This window comes from Artibeus jamaicensis, unplaced genomic scaffold, assembly GCF_021234435.1.
Source record: "Artibeus jamaicensis isolate MK-2021 breed Jamaican fruit bat unplaced genomic scaffold, CSHL_Jam_final contig_793, whole genome shotgun sequence".
NCBI lineage: Eukaryota > Metazoa > Chordata > Mammalia > Chiroptera > Phyllostomidae > Artibeus > Artibeus jamaicensis.
The window spans coordinates 12,164,199-12,188,873 of NW_026521975.1; the positions used below are offsets into that span (position 1 = coordinate 12,164,199).

The 24,675-nt window shown below is 48.7% G+C and overlaps 1 protein-coding gene across 5 annotated transcripts in view; it reads left to right on the forward strand.

The window, feature by feature from the left end:
• HEG1 (heart development protein with EGF like domains 1) overlaps window positions 1-24,675 on the forward strand; it is a 90,702-nt gene that overhangs the window by 14,982 nt on the left and 51,045 nt on the right. For all 5 annotated transcript variants that reach the window (XM_037132121.2, XM_053672842.1, XM_037132113.2 and 2 more), the window contains exons 2-5: window positions 11,616-11,900; window positions 13,524-13,820; window positions 20,122-20,475; window positions 21,339-21,680. In XM_037132121.2, coding sequence (XP_036988016.2) covers window positions 11,616-11,900; window positions 13,524-13,820; window positions 20,122-20,475; window positions 21,339-21,680 — 1,278 coding nt within the window. The remainder of the gene's footprint in view (window positions 1-11,615; window positions 11,901-13,523; window positions 13,821-20,121; window positions 20,476-21,338; window positions 21,681-24,675) is intronic.

The following is a 24,675-nucleotide window of genomic DNA, read 5'->3' on the forward strand; positions in this document are numbered from 1 at the left end:
GGCTGAGAGGGGCAAAGAATATGGGGCACAATGTAGACACCCCTCCCCAGGGTGTCTACAAGGCAAGGTTAATTGAATGGGAATCTTCTGACCTTGGACCCTAGGGCTTTGTCTCAAGTTTATTTGTTTGTTTGTTCTTAAACCCGTAGAATCGCTTCTAAAGCAAAGAGCTTGAGGTCACTTGTGGTTCTTCTTTCACTCCTGCCTGGGTCGGTGGCCTCCCTCCTCAGCCCCGGGCCACATCGGGGGTGATTCCCTTTCTGGAAGCTTGACCCCAGACTCAGGTCAGCCAGTCCCAGGGCTCACAGGTCGGTCCTGCAGGCCTGCCTTTCTCCCCAGAGGATGGTCAGCGGGACAAAAGCTGACTGACTGTCTCACAGGGAGGGGAGATAATATGCCTTGTAAACTTTATACTTTTCATTACTAGAGGCTGTCTCAGGGAAATCTGTTTTAAAAAATTCAGACCATCAGATCTCAAGTCCAAACACTCCTCAGTGTCTACGGTTTTTCTTAGGGCCTCTCCTTTCAGGGCAAGAACAAGGAAGGAAACCAAACTCCCCATGAGCCCTGGGCAGTTCAGATCAAGGGCTGAGTCTTTTGTTCACACAAACTCATTTGGCTCCTAAACGTCCTCCGCCCAGAATCATTACATCCGCAGCAGCGTTTCAAAACCCAGCCAAGAGCCGGCCAGCTGAGGAGGAGGCTGCCTTTCTGGTGAGATCGCAGCCACCTGCCTCCACGGCCCCCAGATATCCCACCGCCGCCGCCGGCCATCTGGCCCGAAGCCCCCTCCTTTAGAGGAGTCCTGGGACAAACGCTGTGAGGCCAGGAGGGCCTGTGGTGGGAGGCCCCGATCTGGAGGAGGGCCCCCTCCCTGCAGCTGGGAAGGGGGGAGGGGGTGCAGCCGAGAAGGGGGGAGAGGGTCTGGGTCTCAGCCCTGTGCCTGCCAAGCCCAGGGGGCCCCTCTGTGGTGCGGGGCCACTTCTCACCCCCCAGTGGCATCGTGGGGCTTTGTTGAGAGCTTCAGCCCTCTTGGAAGTGGTGAGCTCCTTCAGGCAGGCGCTGCCTTGTCTTATGTGTGGTTGATGCTCAGTAAATATACATACACAGGTATACATACATATATATAACAGAGTTTACCATTTCAGCCATGTTTAAGTGTACAAGTGATTGGCATTGAGCACATTCACGACGTTGTACCCATGCCATCACCATCCATTTCCAGAACCTTTCATCACCCCAAATAGAAACTTGTTAAGTAAGGACCCTTCATTCCTCCCTCCCTCAGTCCTTGCTACCTCGATTCTACTTTCTGTCTGTGACTTTGCCTATTGTAGGTACATCACATAAGGAGAATCATATAGTATTTGTCCTATTTTGTCTGGGCTAGTTCACTTACATTAAGTTTTCGAGGTTGCCGCGTGTTGTAGCATGTGTCAGAATTTCTTTTCTAAGACTGAATGATATTCTATTGTATGGAAATACATTTTGTTTCTCCAACTCTCCACTGCTGGGCCCTTGGGTTGCCGCCACCTTGTGGCCGTTTTGAGCAGTGCTTCGAGGAACATGGGCGCACGAGCATCTGTTTGGTTCCCTGCTTTCAGCTCTTTTGTGTGTAGACCTAGTGGGAGATTGGTCATGTGGTGATTCTGTGTTTAAGTTTTTGAGGAACCTGTCTTCTACAGGGGTTGCATTATTTTACATTCTACCAGTAATGCAAGAAGGTTCCAATTTCTCCGCATCCTTACCAACACTTTTCCTTTTTTTTTTAAAATAATAGCTATCCTAAGGAGTATGGAAGTCAACTTTTTTTTTAATTCATAAATGCCACTCAATGGCTATATTGTGGATTTGGAACTGTTACCTCTAGGAGCCCAACTCTGTCATTTAAGGGTCAGATCAGTTAGTTGCTATGGTCCCTAATGGTGGGGGTCACCTTCAGAGAGGGATGGGGACAGTGAAGGTAACCCAGCCCGTTCCCCAACTTGGGCCAGAATGAGCGATGCAGAGCGCTGTGGGTGCCAGCTAGTGACGCAGGCTGCATTGACTAGGGAAGAGCTGGCTCAGCTGCCTCTCCGTCCTCACTGATTTGCATACGGGTGGTCAATCAGGAGAGACAGGGGAATGAAAGAGCTGGCGTTTTCTGTGCTCTGCACTCATTTCCTGGGTCGCCCTGGGAAGGCGGCCTCGGCGCCGAGTCCCGGCCTTCTCTTCTGTGGCGTGGGCTGAGAATTCCCATCCTGCCCACCGCTCAGGATGCCAGGATCCAACAGGCTAACTCAGGGGCCCGAAATTAGCCCATCGAAAGTGCTTTGCTGATTATGAAAGTGGTAGTTCTTTATTTGATCTCTGAGAAAAAGAACATAATTTTATCCTCGGTCAAGTCCTGCTTGTCTTGTGATTTATAACCACCCCCAATACCCAAAGAGGGATTAACGAGAGAGGGGACTAATAGTCTTCTCTCTTTTTAAAAAAGTATCTCTTCTCCCCTCCCTATTTGAGCAATTGAATCTTGAGAAAATCTTTACACATCACAAAGAAGCCTGCCGTGGTGGATGTGCGATCCATGCTGGTACAAAGAGCAGCTCCCAGCGGAGATCCCGGGAGGCCCAGGGAGAGGCGGGGATGGGGAATTCCGCCGGCCGGCCTGTTCCGGAGCCTCTTCCTCACGGACCTTCCACCCACACCCACACCCACCCCACCCCGAGCAGCCCAGCTTCATCATCCACCTACCAAGGCTCATTCTGGAGAGTCCTGGGGCTTTGGTTGAGTAATCCCTTCCTGCAGGCCTGGCGTCCACGGCCCCTCTCGGCTGCAGCCCAACACTTCCCACCTTCCTGGTCCCTACTTTTAATTTTGTCCTGTCCTTCCCTCGTCGTCTGTGTCTCTTTCGCTGGCGGTTCTCCTCCCTCCAGATTCAAGTTTCCCCGACCTCAGTCTTTGACCCTTGCTCTTCCCATCCTGTGCCCTCTGTTTGTCCTTCCTTCGGATCCACAGTCCCCAGTCCTTAACTGCCTGTTAAAGATGTTTCCACTTGGGAGTTCCCACCTCCGCCCAGCGTCACATTTCAAAAACACATGTTTCTTGTCCCTCAAACTTGTTCTCTAGTCTACCTCTGCTCTTTCTTATTTCTTCTCACTACCCATGAAATTCCTGCCCGACGTGGAAGCTGATTTAAAAGTCCTCCGGTGCAGTCTTCCAGCTACTAGTGTGCAGCTGTTGTCAAGCAAGTCTCCCTGATTCCGAAGCCCGTGGAATACTCACTGTCTCCTTCCTCTGAGGGAGAAACATGTCAGTGCCATCGGGTTTAAGGCTGAAGTTAAAGGCCGATGGCACCGCTTGGCCCTGATCACTGAGGGCTAGCACCTAGAGTAAGCTGGGGAGTGACAGAGTGGCACCTGGGTTCAGACTGTGTCTGTCTGCCGAGTGCCTGACCTTGAGTGATCACTTAATCACTCTGCCCCTCAGCGCCCCTGCGACACCCACTTGACTGGTGGACATGCACATTAAATGAGATAGCACATGTGAAACCCTCAGCACTTGGTGCTGAAGGCTGACCTGAAAGGGAAATGAAAAGAAAGGGCTGGTGCTTCAACTCTGTGCCCCAGAAACCCAAGCTTGAGGCCGGCAGCACCTGACCCATGGCTCTCTGGAGCGGTGTGGGCCCCCCAGCCCTCTGGAGGAAGTTGCCTCTGGGATGATGCAGTGCACTCCCCATCCACACCCACTCCACTGCTCAGAAACAGGGCGAGTTGGAAGACCCCTGTTCGGGGTAGGAGGGGCAGGAGGAGTTGACTCTGTAGCAGCTGCTCATTAGGAAATGCTCCTCCTGGGCCGTGCCGGTGTCCCTGATAATGTTGGTTCACAAACAGATGGTTTGGAGCGTTAAAGACACTACAGAAGTGGAAGTCATCGGCTTCGGGGGTAGGGAAGCAGGCAAAGCAATAAAACTGTCTGGTTAATTCCATCTGCATTCCTGGTACAAGGGAAAGCGATGCCTGACCCGGGACTGAGTGCAGAGGGAAGGGGGGCATTTCCAGCTCAGAGGATACCTGGGAAATTGGGATTCCTAACCTCCAAGGTGAGGCTGGTCGGGTGGCTCAGTTGCCACAGGATTTGAGGGGGGGTTCACATTGTCTTGGACCATCAGGGGGGAGGGTTGGGTGCAGGGAGGAGCGCCAGCTTCTGCTGAGCCTCGGGGCGCCCCTCCTGCCCCTGCATCTGCCCCTGAGCACCTGCAGGGGCACAGCCTCTTCTTCACACTCCCCGTCTGGCCCAGGCTGTGCAGCCTGAGGCAACCCTTTCCATTTCTCCAGGGCCATTTCTCTTCCTCACCAGGAGTAAGAGCAGGCTCCCTGGGCCCTCTCCCTACCTGTGGCAGGTCCTTCTTCAGCCTCGTCCAGTTTCCTGACTTACTCTCCCACTCAGGGTTTGCACCTGTGCTGAACAGGGAGCCGCACCGCAAACAAAACTCAACCGCACTGGCCCTAAGCAGCTCGGGGCTTCTGAAGGGTTTATCCTTTGATTTCAATACATATTTTAGCACTTGACCCATTGTCCTCCTGAGGTACAGCATGGAATGATGCAAAGCACTTGGATGTTGACAGTCCGTTCATTCAGACCTTGAGCGGCAGAGGGAGGGGCTGGTGCCACATCCCCAAGCCTGCCTGCTTTGTTCATCTCTTGTGTGAGGGATAGTTCAAGGGCAGTGTGAGAGGTGGAGGGGCGTCCAGAGTAAAATAGGGCACAGCAGGATACTGCTCTATTGGAACTCCAGGCCAGTGACATCAGGGACATGTCATGCCAGAGGTGGTCACCCTGTGCCCCAAGTCCTCCCTGCACCTGCCAGGAGGGTGTCATGGAGCAGAGCTAGACCCGGGCACAAGCTGCCCCAGCAGCTGCTGAGCCAGCCTGTCCTTTCGTCAGAATGCACTCCTCACTTCCAGGAGGGCCTGGGGGTCTGTGTGGTGTAGGAGCTTCCACCTCTGTTGCCAGCTCTGATCGGCTGCCTGGGGAAGGACTGGGGGGCGGAGCCATGACTGGCTGGCAGGGCCTGCCAGAGCCGTCCCCACAGGTGTTTGTGGAAAGTTGATAGGCATCGATTCAGTGAATGGCCGCAATGCGCATCGTGCTCACCATGTGCCAGGGAGAAACCCTTCAGAGCTCTCGTGTGTGTGTGTACTGCTAACAGCCCACTGAGACAGGAACGCTCACTCTCCCATTTCACAGGCAAAGAAGCCAAGGCACAGAGAGATTATATGTCTCATCTGGCTCTGCCCCTTACACAGGGCACCCAGAAGTCTCACCCAGACAGCCTGTCCTTAACCACAATCCATGTTTGCCGATGCCCGTCTTACTCAGAAATGAATTTCTAGACGCAGGCATGGAGCCGGAAGCAGGCTCTTTTCCTTCTAGGTGAAAGGACCTTTGCACAGGGGACACAGATTCACAAGGTATAGGTAAAGCAGGCAACTCTTTATGTTGCCTCCTGTGTTCCTGGGGGGAAAAAAAAGAGAAAGATCCCTAGATTAAAAAGGTCAAAAAGGTGACAGTTTCTCACCAACTTCAGCAGCTGTGACACGGTGACTAGAGGGACGTGGGGGGAAGGGCGGTGGTGGCACCACAGACCAGCAGGTCTCTGCGGTGGCAGCACTGACCAGGGGTGTGCCTCCTCTCTGCTCTGGAGAGGTGGTCACTGGCACCTTTCCTGGGTCGGGCCACCAGCCAAGGCCACGGCTGGTGCTCAGAGTGGTGAGGCATCTAGAGGCTGAGTGGCCCAGACATAAGTAAACTCACCAGCCCTTCAGCTGAGCAGTCAGAAGCCACTCAAATGCTTACATTTCAGAAACGGCACCAGGGCCCAAACCCACACACTGTCTTAGCAGGTTGCATGAGCCGACCTCATCTTTCAGTCCTCAGGCTTCCCCTGCTGCAGGGGCAGGTCTGGGCACCAGAGAAAGCCCATTGCCAGGTGGCCTGCAGACCTGGAGAGACCAAGATACCAACCCTTTTTGTTCTTTTTCTTAGGAGAAAGATATATTTGTACTAACAGGAGATCATACGGTCCAAAGCATTTTGTGATTTATATTTTTACTTAACAATAGAGGGTGAACATAATACATATCTAAAACTATTAGTAATATATTTTGGCCAGTTCTTTAAAACTTTGTTGTTTCATAATTAAGTTTCTATTGCAGAAATCTAGGTTATTTCCAATTTTCATTGTTATAGACAATGCTGTGATAAACTTCCTATGCTTGAAACTTTGTGTACTTCCTTAATAATTTCCTTGGAATTAATTTTCAGAAATGGAATTCCTGGTTCAAAATATAGGCCCAATTGTAAAGTTTTTTCATCAGATGACGAAGTTTCTCAGGCCTGTGCTTGCGGCATTGCTACCAACACGGTGTGCATCTGCTTGCTTCCTTTTGTAAATTTTTTAAAAATTTACTTTTCAGTTAAAGTTTACATTCAATATTATTTTTCTCAGTTTCAGCTGTAACAGCATCATGGTTGGGGAACCATATACTGCTAAGTGGCAGTGAGCGTCTGTTTTCTGTATGTGCAATGACACTAGATAATAATTTTTAAAATCTTCGCCAATGGGATAGGAAAAGAAAATATATAAAAAATTTAAAAAGATCTTTTCTGGTTTGGATTTGAATTTTATTTCTTTCTAAGAACACGTTCATGTATTTGTTCTCCACTGTCTTTTGTGCATCGCACACCCGTGTTCTTTGTTTATGACAGTGCACTTTAAGAATGTGGAACAGTTCTTCGCGTACGGAGAATGCAGAACTTTCATCATGCACCACGCACATGGATCCCGGTTTGCTCGTTTTCTAAAGCTGTCTTTAAAACCCCAGCCACTCCTACCGTCATCATCTTCTGCTTCCCAGAATCAACCACTTTCAACCCTTTTAATTCACTCTTTTAGTGACTGTGTCCATGTCTCTAAATCACATGCTTCTGTTGCTACTTATTGATATTTGCTGTTTTGGTTTTAGGCAATATTCATTGATTTCTCTCAGCGGAAATTTTTATATCATTTCAAGCGCTACCATTTAGAACTGATACACTCTATTTCTATTGCTTAGGGTTAGATTGAGGAACTTTGCAGTGCATCACTGCCATAATTTAAAGCTACCTCCCTCCTACAACATGCTTCTGGGCTTCCCCTGCCCATTTAGGTGCCGTCGTTCTCCAGGATTTGCTCTTGTCTTGTTTCATTAATCCCACAAGTGAGAAATTAATTTATGGATCCAATATTCCTTCAGATTTATGCACATATTTACTATTTTCTTTTCTCGTCATTTCTTCTTGCATCTTACAGCTTTTATCTAGGACTTTTTTTTTCCTGCTTGAAATAAATTCTCCATAATTTCCTTTAGTGGATATGGTTGATGAACCTACATTTGACCGGAATGTCTCTATTTTGAAACATAGTCTCAAGATGTTTTTCAAAGATAGCTTTGCGGAGTATTCGATTCTGGTTTTATCTCCCTCAGCACATTGAGAATATTTATTCGCTGTCTTTCGATTTCCACGTCTGCTGTTGAGAGCTCAGCAGTTAGACTTGTCAGCTTCTGCAGGTGTTTGGCCACTTATGTTCTTCTGCCAGGTTCTAAGACTTAGCTGTTTTTCGGTGGTTTTCTGCAGTTTCATATGATCGGGGTGTGTGTCTCCTTTTAATTTAGCTTCCTAGGATGTGTTGGGCTTCTTTACGCTAAGGATTCATGCTCTTTATTAGTTCTGGAAAATCGTCAGCCGTTACCCACTGAATATTGGTTGTTCTCCTTTAACTCTGTTGCCCTAGAACCCAGGTAGGTGTGTGCTGGGCTTTCTCTCTCTGTCTTCCTTGTACTTTCCCCTCTTTCTTGTTTTGTCTTCTTATGTAACCTGGGCATTCTCGTGTTATCTGTCTTGTAATTCTTAACTCTCTAGTCTGCCGTTCAGTTTTCTAATTTCAATTATTGTATTTTTCATTTCTAGAATTTCCATTTTAGATTATTTTTTAAAAAATATCTTTGGATATTATTTATAGTCTCTTTTCTCTCATTCTTCGTTGCGTATTTATTTTCATGTACTTTTGTATACTTATACTTTTTGTCTGATAGTTCTGGTATTTGAAGTCTTTGCTTATCCAGTTTGCTGACTTCTGTCCATGGGTGCTTTTCCCGTGATTTTTTGACTGTGACCTCTTGTTTCCGCCCAGCACCTGAAGGCACCGTGTGTCAGGACCACCGTCCCTCCATTAATAGGACCTCTGTGTGTTGGTGTGTTTGCGTTTGAGATGGACGTTAAACACCATGAAATTCACCCTTTTGAAGTACAAAATTAAGTGGTTCTTAGTAAAGTCACAAGGCTCAAGACCTCTTTTAAGCACAGGCTTGGTGTGAGGTGTAGCCAACACAGGTATTGTGAGTTTGTGCTGTGCATGCACATGAGAGCCAGCATTATGGTTACAGATTCTTGTGTGAGATTTCTTTTCCTTTTACCTACAATCAAGACTGAAGGGCCTTGCTGTTTTCCTTGCTGTTTGCTTCTGCAGGGCACGTTGGCTTCTGTCTGCCTGACACCTGAGGTGCAGCCCTGGTCCCTGGAGCTTATGCAGGAGCTTCCTCCCAAACTCCCTCCTTGAGAGTTTTATCTCCTGTCTCTTGCCTCCCCGAAGCTGGCAGAACGGAATTTCAAGGTCACACGTGTTGAGCAGGTGCCTCAGGGAAGCTACTAGCTTCAGAGTTAGCTCACCCCCCTGAATTCTAGCTCTTGCTTCATTTTTGGCCTCAGGAGATTTGATTCTTTACTTACTTGTCAACTCAGCAATACATGTAGAAATCTTTCTGAAAAATATTTTACTCAGCATTTTTTTAGTGGCAAGGTTATTTGGGATACCGCAGGACTGTTGTCCGCCTTTTGGTTTTGTTGACAGTGTGCATTTTTTTCTCTGTCCGTCTTTTGTCAGCCCTCCAGGGACAGACTGTGTTCGGCGGTGGCCACACACGGTTCTGTGGCCGTTCTTTCCCTTTTGGAGCCGGCGGTGGAATTCCTTAACTTGCCTGGGATCTGGGACTGCCACTCCGATCCCTGCAGAAGGAGACACTGCTGCTTCCTCAGAGGCTCAGCTACAGAAGTCTCACATTCGTCTTAGGGTGTAATAGAACTGCATTCATTTCCTTATCTTTGCTTATGGCTTGCCAGCTTTGGGGCATGGGGTTTCAATCCCTCTCTCTCCCCGCAATCACTTTTTTCTGGCTTCTTTTGAGAATAATTTCTCTCATTATACCAAGAGGATAGAGAAAGCATCCTCAGACCCTTCCACCCCCTTTTGGGAGGCCAGCTTGCCTGGGCAGCTCATATAGGAGGAACCAAGGGAGCGTGTCCTGTGGGTCACTCCCACTCACAACCCCAGAGTCTCAGGTTCAACTTAGTGACTTTGCAGCTGCTCCTGGAAACACCCGTCCACATCCTATTTCTGGGTGAGTCTGTGCCTCGCCTGTCTGGGGATGGGCCCCAGATGAGCCCAAATGCCCGGACACCACCCCTCCCCCTTCAGGAAGCTTCTGTTAATTATCACTGACAGGAAGCAGAAGAGGAAGCATGAAAACAGTCATCTCAAGGGATTGGGGGAGGAAATGATTCCCTTAGGAAAGTTTGTTAGAACCTCTTCTGGAAGTTTTTATAATCCCCACCCTTCCAACCCCACTGCTTCTGCTAGGAGTGGTCCAAAGTGGGAAATGTGGAGAATGATTGATCTGGAGTTACACCGTCCGACAGGGTAGCCAGGAGCCACGTGTAGCTATTGAGCTCTTAACGCATGGCCAGTAAAATAGTCACTGGGTTTCCAAGGTTCAAGACAAGAAATGCAAAGACCTCAATAATTTTATATCGATTAAATATTGCAGTGGCGTTATTTTTAAATCGTTACCTGAAGATGTGTTTATTAAGAGAGAAAGAGAGAGACACACCGATGCGAGAAGCAGCGATGGGTTGCCTCCCGTACTTGCCCGACCCAGGATCGAACCGCAGCCAAGGAATGTAGCTTGACCAGGAATCAAACCTGCAGCCTTTTAGTACATGGGACAATGCTCCAAGCAACTGAGCCACCCAGCCAGGGCACAATTTTGGATATGTCAGATTAAATAAAATACTTACTAAAATTAATTCCACCTGTGATTTTTTTACTTTTTAAAATGCGGCTGCTAGAGAATTTAAAGTTACGTGTGTGACATGCCTTCTCGGGGTGGGTTTGGGCGTCCCACCCACCTGCCCTAACTCGGAACTCCCTGCCTTTCCCAAATGACCTTGATACTGCAAGGTGATTTCCTCTGTGCCTGATTTTACCCTCAACTTTAACTTCATCCTTGCAATGTTTTTAACTCATGCCCTCTTGGTGATCATCTTGGGCAATATGGACGTGTAAATGATCACCTAATATTTTTTCTCAGATAAATACATTCCTAATTTATAAACTTCAAGTAACAGTTCCTACTATTAGGCAACATTTCACGGCACCTCTGAACTGGAAATCGGGGAGCGCAGGAGGATTTGCTCCAACGCTCCTTCAGCACTTCAGCTTCCAGCTGAGCACAGCCCGGAGCTCAGGGGCTGGGGCTCTGAGCAGGCTGCCCCGTGGTGCAGGCAGGGACAGGACCGCCCCGGGGCCCCCGCTGCATTCCGGGCAAAGTGGGGAGAACCAGGCGCCTCCCTCCAACAGGTGCAGGGACCAAGTGAACGAGCGCTCACACCAGTGTTTGGCACATACACACATGGCTGCTTTGGTCACTGTTTTTAACAAAACGAGACCCTACTCTAAATGCTGTTTGGAAGCCTGTTGTTTTAACTCAGTGGTACCTGTAGGCTGTCTTTGTTTTATTTTATAACGTAATTTTAATGTCATAGTATCCTTTCATATGGCTATACTGCAGCTGCTTTAATGGATCTGCTGTAGGGATTTTAGGTCCGTCCTTTCTTCCTTTCGTTTTTTTCCCTCTCTTTTCTCCCCTTCTCTGTCTCTCTCTCTCCTTCCTTCCTTCCTTCCTTCCTTCCTTCCTTCCTTCCTTCCTTCCTATGCAGTTACTGTACCAAACCTACTTACATTAATAAGGTTTTGGTAATATTGCCCGAGTCTTCACATATTTTCCAAAAATTGTTCATGTCCCACCTCCTGCCTACAAGAGTGAGTGTCAGGAGTAAGATCTGCCAGCTTTTCCCACCACCATCGAGGAGACACAGTTAGTTCATGGCCTTGGTGCTGGTGAAGAGCCTCCTTCTCTCCGCTCACCCGTGACCTTCGTTCCTCATGCCCGCTCTGAGCTTGCCCAGGTGGCAGAAGTTCAAGTCTTCTTCCCAGAGTCCCATGTTGAGCTCTATTAATTTTCATCATTTATTCCACTTAACGGTGAAGTGTAATCCTGTATACCATTGTTGCTTTATAATTCCTTCCACCGGATTGATTGTAAGAATAATTACTGTAGGGGGAAAAAGAAAGGTGAAATCATTTTACTTGAATTCACTTCTTGCAGACAAAGCTGTTCGTGGTGGTGTTTCCGAAGGGTTATTTCTCTTTTCTGAAGGCAGCGTGTTCTCACTGATCTGTTTTCTGATTGTTTCAGCTGCCGTAAGGAACCACTGGCCGGAAAGCAGCCCTGAGCCCCAGGTAGAAAGCATCCCCTTTGATCAGAGTCAAGTGGACTTCCCCGAAGTGGTCCCCAAAGGCCGTGTGATGGTCCAGACCCCCGGCAGAGGCCACGCTTCTTTAGATGCAGCAGAAAACTTGACTCCTCAAACTGGAATAGCGGGTGCTGGAGGAAGAAACAACTCCTTGAGAGCAAATGTCACCACTGTCCCCGCTGGGGCTGAGACAGCAACAGCTCTGACTTCCCAGAGCAGCACCTTAGGTGAGTTAGTGCTGATGGCACTCATTCCATGTATGTGTGTCCAATACTGGAAAACACAGATGCCGCCGGTCTCCCTCCACCTCTGGAGCCTCAGCACCGTCTTCAGGTCCTGGGCTGGGGATCAGGCAACTCTGCAGTTAACTGAGCTCTAAGTGTAACCCAGTCAAGGGTGCAGATTTGCTGAGGGTCCTGTCCAATCCCATAGAATCTATATTCCATGGCCAGTCTGAATCTAAACAGCATCAGTGAACCTGACACACACTGCAGGTATCAGAGGTACCAGCTGTGGTGGGATGTGCGGCTGTTTGTGTTGATGTACCTCAGAGGGATACTCTGGCTTCAATCTGCATAGCTGGTCCTTTGCCATTTTTCACAGAATATTTCAAGATGGGGTTGGGGCTGGATGAACAAGATTTGATTGAGGAAGGGAAGACAGAAAGCCAGTGCTCATTAGGTCCCTACTACATACCAACATGTCTGGTCTCTCAGTTCTCATAGTAAGCCGATGAGGTCACATTATTCTCACCTTAGGAATTTGGAAATTAAAGTTCAGAGAAGTCAACCCACAGCTAACAGGTTTCGGAACTGGGATTTGAGCCTAAGTCTGTGTATCCGAGCCAGGTGGAAGGGCAGCTGGGGAGTGGGTGCCCGGACCTCGTGAGCCCGGGAGAGAAGTGTGGGCCCTTTGGGGGACACAAGGCCAGCAGCCTCCCTGGGGGAGGGTGTAAGTCCCCCAGGAGCAGTGGTTAGGAGGGCTGTGCAGGTGTCGTTAGGGACAATCACGGAGGACCTCAAAGGGCTGGCAGTTTAGATTTGGCATAGTGTCAAGAGTCACTGACAGTTTTTGAACCAGGCAGTGACATGATTAAAGCGGATTTGGGGAGGCGGGTATAAGATGTCTGGAGAGAGAGAGATGGGTTGAAGGGAAGGAACCTGGAGTCAGGGGGACCCCTCAGACAGACATAGAAATCTAGACACTGGGTGCTAAAATGTGGCCTGGTGGCCTTGAGGGTGGAGAGGAAAGGACTGATAGAGACTCTTCACAAAGGAAAATCAGTAGGACTCGGGCATGGCCCAAAAGTAAACAGAGCCACCAAAGATGCCTTGCAGTTTGACGCCCTAGTTACACCTTTTTACAGTGCTCAACTCTGTAAAAAGTACGTATGAGAGTATTTTGTGTTTTATTCCCGAGTAATGGAGTTAGAGCTTAGAACCTCTATACAGAATGCTGCCTGGGTTTGCTGGTCTTCTGGGTATTGGAAATTTTGTTTAGGATGAATTAAAGTAAGTTCTTAAACCAACTTTGTGGAATGTGAGTGATGAGTCAAGTGGATCAGAAACCAATCTCTGATTTGGTATCGTCCGATACTTAGCTTCATTGTGCCCGTTCTCGGATACTTTCGCCACAGGATGCAAAGTCTTTGTCTGTGAGGTCTAAAGACAGTCTTCATCTTCCTTTGTGGACTCTCGTTCAGGGCTTAGCTTTTCATAGAAGAGGGAATTGCTCCCGACTTCCTCTCATGTCTGTGTATGTTACAGAGGTCAGCGCTGCGCCCACTTACAGACTATTCAGACATTTGGAGGTCTCCTGGTGGAACTTTAATTGTTACTGTCTACTTTCAGCCTTGGGAAGGCTTCCCCTGCCGTCCAGCAGTACAGGGTCAGAGGGAAGAAGTGCCCCTTCCCACACAGAGAGCAGGACATCCTGGGGTTCCCCGGCCAGGGGGCAGGGGTTCCCCGAAGAAGTGACTGTGCATCCCCAAGTGGCCACTTCCATTTTGAGCCAGTCCTCTCTTCCTGCTTTGGAGATGGCAGAAGAGACCACACTCTCCAGGAAGAGAAATTCCCCGGAACCGGAGCTCTCTGGGCTGCACTTCTCCAGGACATCGGCTTACCCTTCTCCCTCAGATCGTTCTGCAAGTGAGTACCCCTATCCCAGGTCACCCTCTGACGTCACTCAGAATAGAAGTAAGTAGACATGTAGAGCTGGACATACTTGTCACATGATGGACTAAGGGAAAAAGACGTTAAGTGCGAATGCAAAGTATTCGGGGTGAAAGTACAACCCACACAATTTATCTCAGTATTGAAGTTCATCTTTAAAATATGTTTTCTTTGCCCTGGCCAGGTGGCTCAGTTGGTTGGAGCATTGCCCCATATACTCCAAAAGGTTGCAGTTTCAGTTCCCAGTCAGGGCACATACCTAGGTTGTGGGTTCCATCCCCAGGTGGGGAGTGTATAGAAGGCAACCAATCGATGTTTCTCTCCCTACTCTCTCTAAAATCAATCAATGATTTCTTTTAAAGCCCTGGCTGGTGTGGCTCAGTTGATTGAGTGCCAGCCTGCAGACCAGAGGGTCGCCAGTTCTATTCCCAGTCAGGGCACATGCATGGAGTGTGGGCCAGGTCCCCAGCAGGGGGTGTGCGAGAGACAACCGCACGTTGATACTTCTCTTTTTCTCTAGCTCCCTCCCTTGCCCTCTGTCTACAGATAAATAAAATCTAAAAAGAAAATTTAAGTATGTTTTCTTTAACTGTATAAAGAGGAAGATAATAGCTGGTCTGGTGGCTGATCTAGAGCTTTCTGTCCTCCAACCCCTGCTTTTCCCATTTCCCCCCATGTACACACCTACACACACAGCAAAGATGAAGTGTCGGTGGTGTGAATTCTTGCACAGGAGACCACATGCTAGGTGAATGAAATGGTGAGCTTTTTCTCATTTGATTGGGAGTCGGGTTTATATTTCTTCACTATTGCAAAAGTTTCTTTTAATGGCAAGGATAACGTATGCATTTTTCTAGGCATCATTAAAAAAATCATCTAATGCAGGTGTTTGCAAGGCTACAGAAGTGGCGGGTTCACCTCTTTGTCATTTCCAGTTCCTAGCTATCAGTTAAGTCTCACTCAGGTATTTCCTTCCTTCTCTGTGAAGCCTTCCTTCAGCCCTCTGACCTGGGCGTCTCGGATACCTTATCATACTAGGTGACCCAGTGTCCCTCTGCCCAGATGGACTGTAACCCTTTTGAGGGGGTTGTGTCTGTTACTTCTCCTAGGTTTCCCATTGCCCTGGATCAAGCTACATTTGATTAGTAATGAGGGTAGCATGTTCCCGTATTTCGCAGGGCTCACCCAGCCGCGGGCCAAAGAAAATATTGGAAACTCTGCCTGCCTCTTCTCTTCTTTGAGGTTTCATTTCAATTCGGTGAATGTTGTGTGTGTTTTCATCCCCACGCCAGAGGGAGCAGGACAGATTGGGTTAGAAATACTCGTGGGAAATAGAAGTTAAGTTGCCCTCGAAATTGCCACTTTTCAAAACTTTTGAAGGTCAGGGCTTTGTAGAAGTACTTTGCAAGACCAGAGGTTTGGGTCTGTGTCATCGGCACAGAAACCAACCCCGGAGGTCCTTTCTGCGATGCCTATTTAAAGCTGCCAGTTCCGCTTCCATACACTTTGTGCGTCATTTCCTGCTGGCTGAGTATGTGTATAATTTATGATTCGTGTTTTTCGGAGATTGCTATTTAGGATTATTCTTAAACATCGGTTAGATCAGATAAGAGCCATGATCCTTTCCAGCTTCAAAGCTCTGTGGTTCAGTGATTTACCACCAGCCTCACTAGATGGTGGGAAGGAAGCATCTTCTAAGCTGCACTTGGGTTCTGGTCAGGGTCATGCAACATTTATAATTCATATTCAACCCACTGCTGTGTTATATTTGAAAATCAGCCTGTGTTTCTAGCTTTACTGCACTTGACTCTGTGGTCCCCTGTATTTTCAACATTAAAAAAATAATTGGTCCTCAAATTCTTTGAGCATTCATCATTTCAGAAGCTTATACTTAAAAAAAAAGTTTTACTTAATTATTTTGAGGGGCGAAAGGAGGAGGAAAGAGAGGGAGAGAAACATTGATTGGTTGTTCCTGGTACATTCCCTACCCCCACCGTAACCCAGACATGTGCTCTGACTGGGAATCGAACTGGTGACCTTTCCCTTTGCAGGATGACACCCAACCAACTGAGCCACACTGGTCAGAGCAGAACCCTATACTTTCAACTTTAAAGAATAGTGCCCTGTCTTTCCATTCTCGAGTCTTTCACTGAGAACTTCTCTTCCTTCTCAGTTAACTGGGTGTTCTGTGCTAGTTAGAGTCCGACCTCCTTCTCACATGCTGAAGAGGGTACTGGGTGCTATTAAATGAGGGGATGGCCAGGCATCCGGGAATTATGGATCCAGCCTCCAGCCTCCCTGTGGGGAGTGACGAGGGGACATGCACAGGGACCTGAAGCCAATGAGAAAACCAAGTTCTCCATTTTTGAGGCTGGGCTAGCACCCCGTTCCCTGCTAGCCAGAGCCCTGGTATACCTCCCTCCTCCCATTAAATCTGTGTCTTGGGATTTTACCGTCCCTTTCTGGCCAGGGGGTCCAAGAGCTCTAGGCTGGCAGGGCTTGTTGGAGGCAGACCAGAGTCGCCCGGTCCAGCCGGCCCATCTGTGGAACGGGGTGCGGAGGAAGTACGGTGGCCGCATGGGTCTTTCGACACTTGGCCACTCCACACACTAGTAGATGTGAGTCAGTGAGAGCCCTGGCTCTCAGACCGGCCAGGGGAGCGGTGCTGCCCACCGGGTGATCGCTAGGGGGTCCCCCAGGAGCCGGGCCCAGGGGGAGCGGGGCTCCTCATTTGCAACATGAAAGGATTAGGTCAGATGACCCTAAAGATTCTTTCTAGCTCCAGCGTCTGTTGTTGCTCCAAACACATCAGGCTTTGTATTCCGTGCCTCTTTCACTCCTCACCCTGCTGCACAGAAACGGCCGTGCGGCACCGCCTCTCCCTTGGCTCCAGGACCGGCCTCCAAACAGAGGTCGAGTGCAGCCAGTGCACACTTGGAAGCAGGTGTAGGCCCAGAGACCTGAGTCAGATCTAAAAAAGGGATCGGAAGCTATCTGAAATGATGTTTCTTGCCGCTTTGTATCTTTCTCTACTTTCCATAATGACTGTGTATTATTTGATCACAAGGGGAAAAAGTAAGTAAAGCAACTGACAGGGAAAAAAAATCTCTTCTGAAGGTGGGAAGAGATCTGTGTGTGTTGAGTTGTGTGAGAGCAGCTACAGTTGATCACTAAATTTACTGCTGAGCTTCCTGGAAACCAGGGCACAAAGGGAGGCCGGGTGGGGCCCGAGACTGTAGTCTGATGAGTAAGCACACAGTTCCATCCACAAGCCTGTGTTTCGTGGGCAACACATTCTGAGAGGAATATTTCTATAAGGAAGGTTGAGAATCATGATAGGAAAATGCCATCAATTGCTGTTTTGTGCAAATTATGCTAATGTTCTTTAAAAGATGATATTTTATATGGAGTCTCAATTGGAGCTGAGGGTGTAATACTGGATCTCAACTCATGAAAGTATTTCTGTGGGAGCTGAGCTAATGTGGTCCAGGTAAATCGCTTGGTGGTGATCTAGCAGAGCGAGCGTAAATAACCCAGAGACTGTAGGTTTAGCGTATCTTTCTCAAATATCAGCTGCTTCAGCCAGATTTTTGGCAGGTTCTGGGTAGCAGCCGAGCCAAGGCAGAGCTTTCTGGTGCTCGCCCCAAGCTCCCGTGTTTGCGCTGCAGCTAGAGACTGGCCCAAGTGTTTTACCAGAGGAGCGGTCATTCTGTCCACCTCCTGTAATAAACTCAGGGGACTTCGCTTGTTTCTGCTCCCAGTCGATGGTCTTCCTGTTTTTGAATTGCTGCTTTAAGGGTAGAAATGAAGGAAGGCTGACTACTAACTAATCAATACAGCAGGCCTGTTAATTAGAAACATGGTAGGAAATTTCCCCTGTGTGTCGTTAGCAGGTGCCCATTTAGTGATTAGGTGCTGATTGTAGATTTGTTTGACCAAACGTTTTGTCTTTTGAGGAAGAGGCACTGGCTCTACAGGAGTCTTCACGCTGCTCCAGAACTTCCCTGTGAGGACTGAGTGAGATCTGTGTGCAGAGTGCTGACTTGGCGCAGTGTGTAAAGTGCACGCGCAGTGTGTAAAGTGCACGTACAGTGTGGCTCATCATAATTGGTCAGTGAGTGGCCGCTTTTGGCCATGACGATAATGAGTTGATGAAGCGCAGGTTGCACAGAGCCCCCACAGGTCAGGGAGCACAGCCCCTTTCTTTCTGTGGTTGTAGCATCTGTGACTTTTGTAATATTTCTGTGGCCGTTGATTTGCTGGACGGTATTCAGGCCGAGTCCAGTATAACCGCCACTGTACATTGGATGGACGAGATAATGCCGCTGACTGGGAGTGGACGTGCTTTGGAAGAGCACCCAGCAGCCCAGGGAGGCTGTAACTTGGTGGAGTTAGATGATAACGGTCATGAAGTTGGGTCTGAGCAGCTAAGTGGTTGAGTGAGGGTTTGGGATGCATCTATAGGAAGCTCTCCTTTTTTATATTAATGTGTTTCTGTTTTCTTTTGTTAAATAAAAGATGCTATTTATTTTTTTAAATATATTTATTGATTTTAGAGAGAGAGGAATGGGGGAGAGAAAGAGAGAACAAAAGGGAAACATTGATGTGAGACAGAAACATCGATCAATCGCCTCCCGTACACACCCTGACCAGGGACCAGACCCGCAGTCCAGGTGTGTGTCCTGACCGGGAATCGAACCTGAGCCCTTCTGTATGTGAGATGCTGCTCCAGCCAACTGAGCCACACTAGGCAGGGCAATGCGGTTTTGTTTTTAAGTAGTGGGTGTAGGTAAGCGGGGACTCTATTTTTGTGTCTGGGTCTTTTTGCTTCTTCTAATTCCTGTGTGTAGGGATCCCCTGCATCTTCATTTTGTCCTCACTAACGTCCAGTGACCAGAGCTGCCGGCCACGTTCGGGCATAGTTGGTCCTGTGGTTTGTACGTGACCAAGGGACCTTTATGTGTCCTATGCTCTTTTTCCAGTTATATTTAATATTTACTTGTGCTTTTGGCCAGAACTGTACGTAGGACAGGTCTTCAAGGAACCATTTATAGTGAGAACTTCCTTCTTCTCTTTCTGGGTCATCGTTAACAGCTTGAAACCCTTCATGATAAGGTATAGAGTCCTTTTTTATTATTTTTGGCTTAAAAAGAAAAATAACCCTCTTTTTACTTGCTTTTGGATCTTGCTTGCTGTGTCTCTCCCCGCTCCATGAGCTTCCCTGGAGATCACTGCGGTGAGCAGCGAGCCTTTCGGTGTGTGCGCCCAGGTCTGTGCTCAGGGCGTCCTTGGAAAGGGCTCTGTGAGAGGGAGCGACGAGCAAGCCACCTGTCCTCTTGTGCAGCAGGTTGTGCATTTTAAACGGTGGTGTTTGATTCTGTGCATGTTAAACAGTGGTGTGTGCTTCCGTGCTCAGAGGTGTTTGATAATTAACCCCGTCTCAGCCATCCATCTCATCAGGAAAACTGTTCCCAACCTGGAGTCCTGGGCCTGCCAGGGCCCAGTGGAGTAGAACATACACTTGGGAGCCGGCCTCCAAAGCCTGAACAGGCAAAGTACAATAATGGAGCCTGTTTGCTTTTGGCTGGAATTAAATCAAATCAGTGGGGTAACAGTAACTGTCTCCTGCTGATTGGAAGGTCTGTTGCTTAGTAAATGCATTTCAGTTAATAGTCTTTCCAAACACGAGGTTTATGGTGGCCGTGAGGTGGGAAGTAACAGAGTCGTACCCTCGGTGGTGACAAGGCTGGGGGTTGTTGCCCTGGGCTGGTGCTGCTTCCGCTGTGCAGAGCCCTGGGCCTCCTCACGGGGAACCCGCTGGGAGCTGGGCGCCTGGAACAGCCCTGTTTTTGTTCGTTTTTATATACAGCTTTTCCTCTGTCGTGGCACTTGAACAAAAGGTTACAACTGCTACAGTAAAACAAAGACCTGTCCTATATCACGATGGCCTGTCCTATATAAGCTCTAAGGTGAATTCAAGAGTAGAAGCCTTACCTTCCACTATAAAATCCGAGGCAAATAATGTCGAGAGGCTTTCTCTTTCTTTTCTCTTTCCTTTAGCTCGGGCGGAAGCTTTTCGCTGTGCTTGGTGAAGGACGTCACCGCTTCTCCACTTGGCTCTGTGAGAAGTGAATGAGTGTGTCTAATGTGTGTGTATCGGGTCCATGTTACCCAGATCTACCTTCCAAAATGTAATAAACATTACTCGTTTCTAGATGCATCCCCGATTTTCTTAACTCCACTCGTTAGTCTTGAGCATTTTTTTTTTCTGTTTTAGCACCTGGCATTACGGAGGAGCTGAGCAACGCCACTGCTCTCCAAAGCACCTTCATCAGTTGGACAAAGAGAGTCCACGCTGCCACCGTCGTCCCCAGTGGTGACCCCAGGGTGACCCAGTCTTCACCTGTCAGTCCAGGGCTGCTAGGCGAAACAGACAGTTTCCCTGAGGACGCCGAAGTTACCACGACCTCAGCGTCAGTGCACTCTTCACCGGCTGACGCAGAGTTGAGAAGAAACACGGGGGCCGTGAGGAATCCAGGGCGTGGGGGATCCACTGAGCCATCCGCAGAAGATGCATTCGGCCTTTCATCGTCCGAGGGCTCGGTAGGAGTTTGGCAAAATGATTCCCCAAGTAAGTATTCCATTTTGCTTGATCTATTACGGATATTTAAAAAGTGTTGGATTTACTTAGTGACAGCTTCAGGACCATTTGCCGCCTCTAAGAAAAACGAGCATCCTTGGATGACACCGTCTCCTTTATCTAGTACGTCACGTTGCCACATTTTTGACTTGCGTCCTTATGACAACGTTATGAAGTCTTCTGACAGGCGTCACTCCCCCTGCTTTTTTTGTGGAGGGGGAAGGACACTAAGGGTCAGGGGATGTGCGCCCAGCGAGCGGACGCCTCAGCCTGAGCCCTCACTGTTGGGCGAGTCTTGTCACCGCAGCCTCGGCTCCGACCGGAGCCCTGTCCTGCCTGTAAAACTAGTTTGTCATTCTCCAGATCATCTTTAAAACTGTAGTGTGCAGTTACAGACACGCTCCCTGACTTCGTGACTTTAACGTACTCTCTATAGTTTATTTTTTGTGTATTATACTTCAAATTTAGAATAATCTATTAATAACAACTGTTTGTAAAAAGTGGTTCTGACCAAGCACTATATTTGGTATGTCATATTTGTTAGACATGACACACTCCCTCCCTGGGCCACATTTGGGGAGAGAGAATAAAATACTCAAGCTTAGTAGTTACTCTGCTGCTTTGTTCATGCTGTTTAACAGCTCCCCTCTTCACCAGCGTTTACTCTTAGTATTGGTACCTCATTGACACTGAAACAGAATTAATTACCTAGGATATGAAAACGCATGTCAGATCGCACATATAACACATTCTGTGCCAGGCCGTTGCACAGGGGGGTCCTTGCTGAGAGAGGACTCACCTCTCAGTGGCGGAGGGGTCTCTCCCACATCTGTGTAACGGCGGCCTTCTTGCAGGCTCGGGAGGACACCAGCAGGCCAGCAGCCCTCACACGGAAAACGGAAGCCTCCTGTATCGGACTGAGCCAGTGTCAGTCCCGCGGGGCAGAGCAGGAGGGAGCACCGCACGCTGGGGGTCGACCAACAGCAAGACATTCGCAGAGGTGACAGCCAGCTCTGCTTCCTCTGCTGGAGCTGTGGATGCTTCAGTTCTGACCCAGTTCTCAGCCTCTGCCCCGCAGTCTGGAGGGAGTGACCCGGCGCTGGCCGAGAAGAGTTACTCTGAGCCAGCCACCGAGGCTTTGTCCTCATCCTCCTCAGAAAGCCTGGAGTCCTCGGCACCACGCGGGGAACGCTCGAGTGAGTGTCCGCTCCGTGGAACTGCCCCTGCGGAGGGGACGGGGACTTACCAGGCCTGTGATCTTCTGTAGCATAGTGGGGCCGTGTGTTAATGAAATGGCTCCGCACTCCCCTCTAGTTTCATTGTTCCCGGGCCGTTCTTCTAGCTGGTGGACACAGAGACACCAGTGTGTGCCCAAACTTTTCTGGTGCCTCTCCACAGAGTTGCTGCTGCCACCTGCCGATGCCACACAGAGTTCAGGGACCTCTCTGTCCACAGCCTTCCGCTCCTCTCACCCACCTCACACCCCATACCTGCCTTGCCACACAGCTTCTGGAAGGTTGTTCGAGAAACTCTCTTTAAAATAGCTTTATCGAGATATAGTTCACATTGTATACAATTCTCCCATTTAACGTGTGTGATTTAAACTGGTTTTTAGTACATGCACCAAGTTGTGTGACCGTCACCAGTGTCTAATTCCAGAAGATCGTCATCGCTCAGAAAGGCGCCCGGTGCCAGAGGTCACGCCCCATTCTCTCTTCCTTTCAGCCTCTGACCACCATCGATTTACTTTTTGGATTTGCCTGTTGTAGACATTGCCTGTACATGGAGTCGTTTGCTATGAGGCTGGCCTGCTGTTTCCGAGGCCCATCTGTGTTGTAACGTGTGTCAGTATTTCATTCCGTTTTGTGGCTGAGTCGGATTCCATGGTGTGGATGGACCATGTTTTGTTCACCTTTTCAGCAACTGGTGGATGTGTAGGTTTTTAAAAAGTCTTCTGGCTGTTGTGAACATCCCAGTACAAGTTTTTGTGTGAACATGTATTTTCAATTCTCTTGGATTGCTGGGTTAGTTACTCTATTTTTAACCTTTTTTTAAATTGCTGTTTTTTGGGTTTTGGTTTTATTTATTTATCTTTAGAGGGGAAGGGAAGGAGAAAGGGAGAGAAACATCAATGTGTGGTTGCCTCTCATGCGTCCCCTGCTGGGAACTGGCCTGCAACCCAGGCGTGTGCCCTGACTGGGAATCGAACCTCGATCCTCTGGTTTGCAGGCCTGCACTCAATCCACTGAGCTACACCAGCCAGGGCCATTTTTAACCTTTGGAAGAACTGCCAATCTGTTCCGAGTGGCTGCACCACTTTATCTTCTCACCAGCCGTGTGCAGAGGTTCCAGTTTCTCAGCATCTTTGCCAGCGCCTGTTGCCGCCCACCCTTTCTGACTCTCGCCATCCCGGTGGGTGCAACGTGGCATCTCACTGGGTTTGACTTGCACCTTCTGGTCCAGCACCTTCTCTGGGGCTCACCGGCCTTTTGTGTACCTTCCTAGGAAATGTCCGTTCAGATCTTCTGACTTTTTAAATTGGGTAACGCATCTTTTTTTTTTTTTTGAGTTATAAGAGTTCTCTGCATAGTCTGGGTACCAGCCTCTTGTCAGATATATGATTTGCAGGCATTGTTGCCCATTCTGTGGGTTGTCTTTTCACTTTCTTCATGGCATTATTTGAAGCGTGAGAGTTTTTAATTTTGATGAAGTCCAATTTATCAGCTTGAGAAAACTTTTTTGATGCTCCTTTCTAATGCTGGTTTTGTATAATTTTTAAAAACCACTCTCAGCAGGCTTATCCATGTGAGTTGTGTGCTGACTAGAGCAAAAATGCATTCATTTATCATTTAAATTTATATTAGGTTTAAATTCTTACCTCTTCCCCACTAAGAATAACATCTGCGTTTCCCCATAGGCACATCCTAATTGGTGGGGGAAATTAGCATGTATTACCACTCATGTGATCCGAGAAAACGTGCTTATCGTGAAAGAATACCATAATTATGGCTGGAAGATGCTCACGCTCCTTTATGTCTGCGCATGGAAAATGCATTATCTGTCTCCTACACAAAAGGGGTGATTTTCCGCCCTCACAGTTGTGGGCTCAGACTAGTCACCTTTCAAACCAGGAGCCTGGGTTCTCTAGCCTCCTCTTTCCCCGCCCCTCAGTGCACATTCCTCTGCGGCTAATGCTTAGGTGGGTCTAGTAGAGAACGGGGTGGATTCTGGGGTGCGGTTATAAAGCGCGAGGCACAGAGCGGCCTCATTCCTGAAACCACCCACCTCACTGTGGGTCCACACGATGCCTTCCCTCGTCTCCTCGGGCTGCCCAAAGCCGATTCTGCCGTCCGGCCTTTCAGAGTTCTCCTGCCGTTCCTTTCATGGGTTCAGATGCAGCCCCTCTGTTTGAGGTCATGACTCTCCACAGAGTGAAGTCTGCCGGCCCCATGGGGTTGTTTGCCTAGATTTTGTCTAACAGAGCCCAGCGACCTCCCACCCCAGGCCTGTTTGCCTGGGGAGCTTGCACTCAGATCCACTCAGCACTGAAGACTCTACCTGTGGCTCTTCCATGGGCCTCTGAGGCCCTGAGTCAAGCATCATCTTTCCCTGGTTCCCGGCTTTCTCGGTGCTACTCCAGGTCACCGTCCTATCCCTGTCCCCATGCTCAGTTCTGCCCGTCAGTGAACACGAACCTCTCGTGAAGTGAACTTACCTAACACTCTGCTTTAATCTGTTTTCCATCACGTTGTCTCCATGGGGTATCAAGAGCCACAGGGGTATCCGGTCTGGGAATAGGAATGAGAACCAGGAAAAGAGCCTGTTTTCTCATAGAGCCGGGTTATGAAATATTTAGGCCAAGGAAAATTGGATCTCACTTCCATGTCCAAGAAAGGAAGAAAAGGATATTTATTCGTGTGTCACCTGTCCCTCTGCTAGCCCCACCAAGAAAACAAGTACATTTAAAACACACACACGCAAACCCAAGCCCACCCGTAACCTCTGATCACAATGCAGTTTCTCACGGGTGTGTGAGGATGGAGACCAAACACCGCGAATGGCAGACCCTGGGGCAGTTCCCACGCCACTGGGCCTCCCACAGGACCTCGTCAAAAGGTCTAAAGCCCCAGCAGGGTTGTTAGTCTTTAGCCCACCATTCACCTCCCCTGCAGCCACTGCCCATTTCTCTGA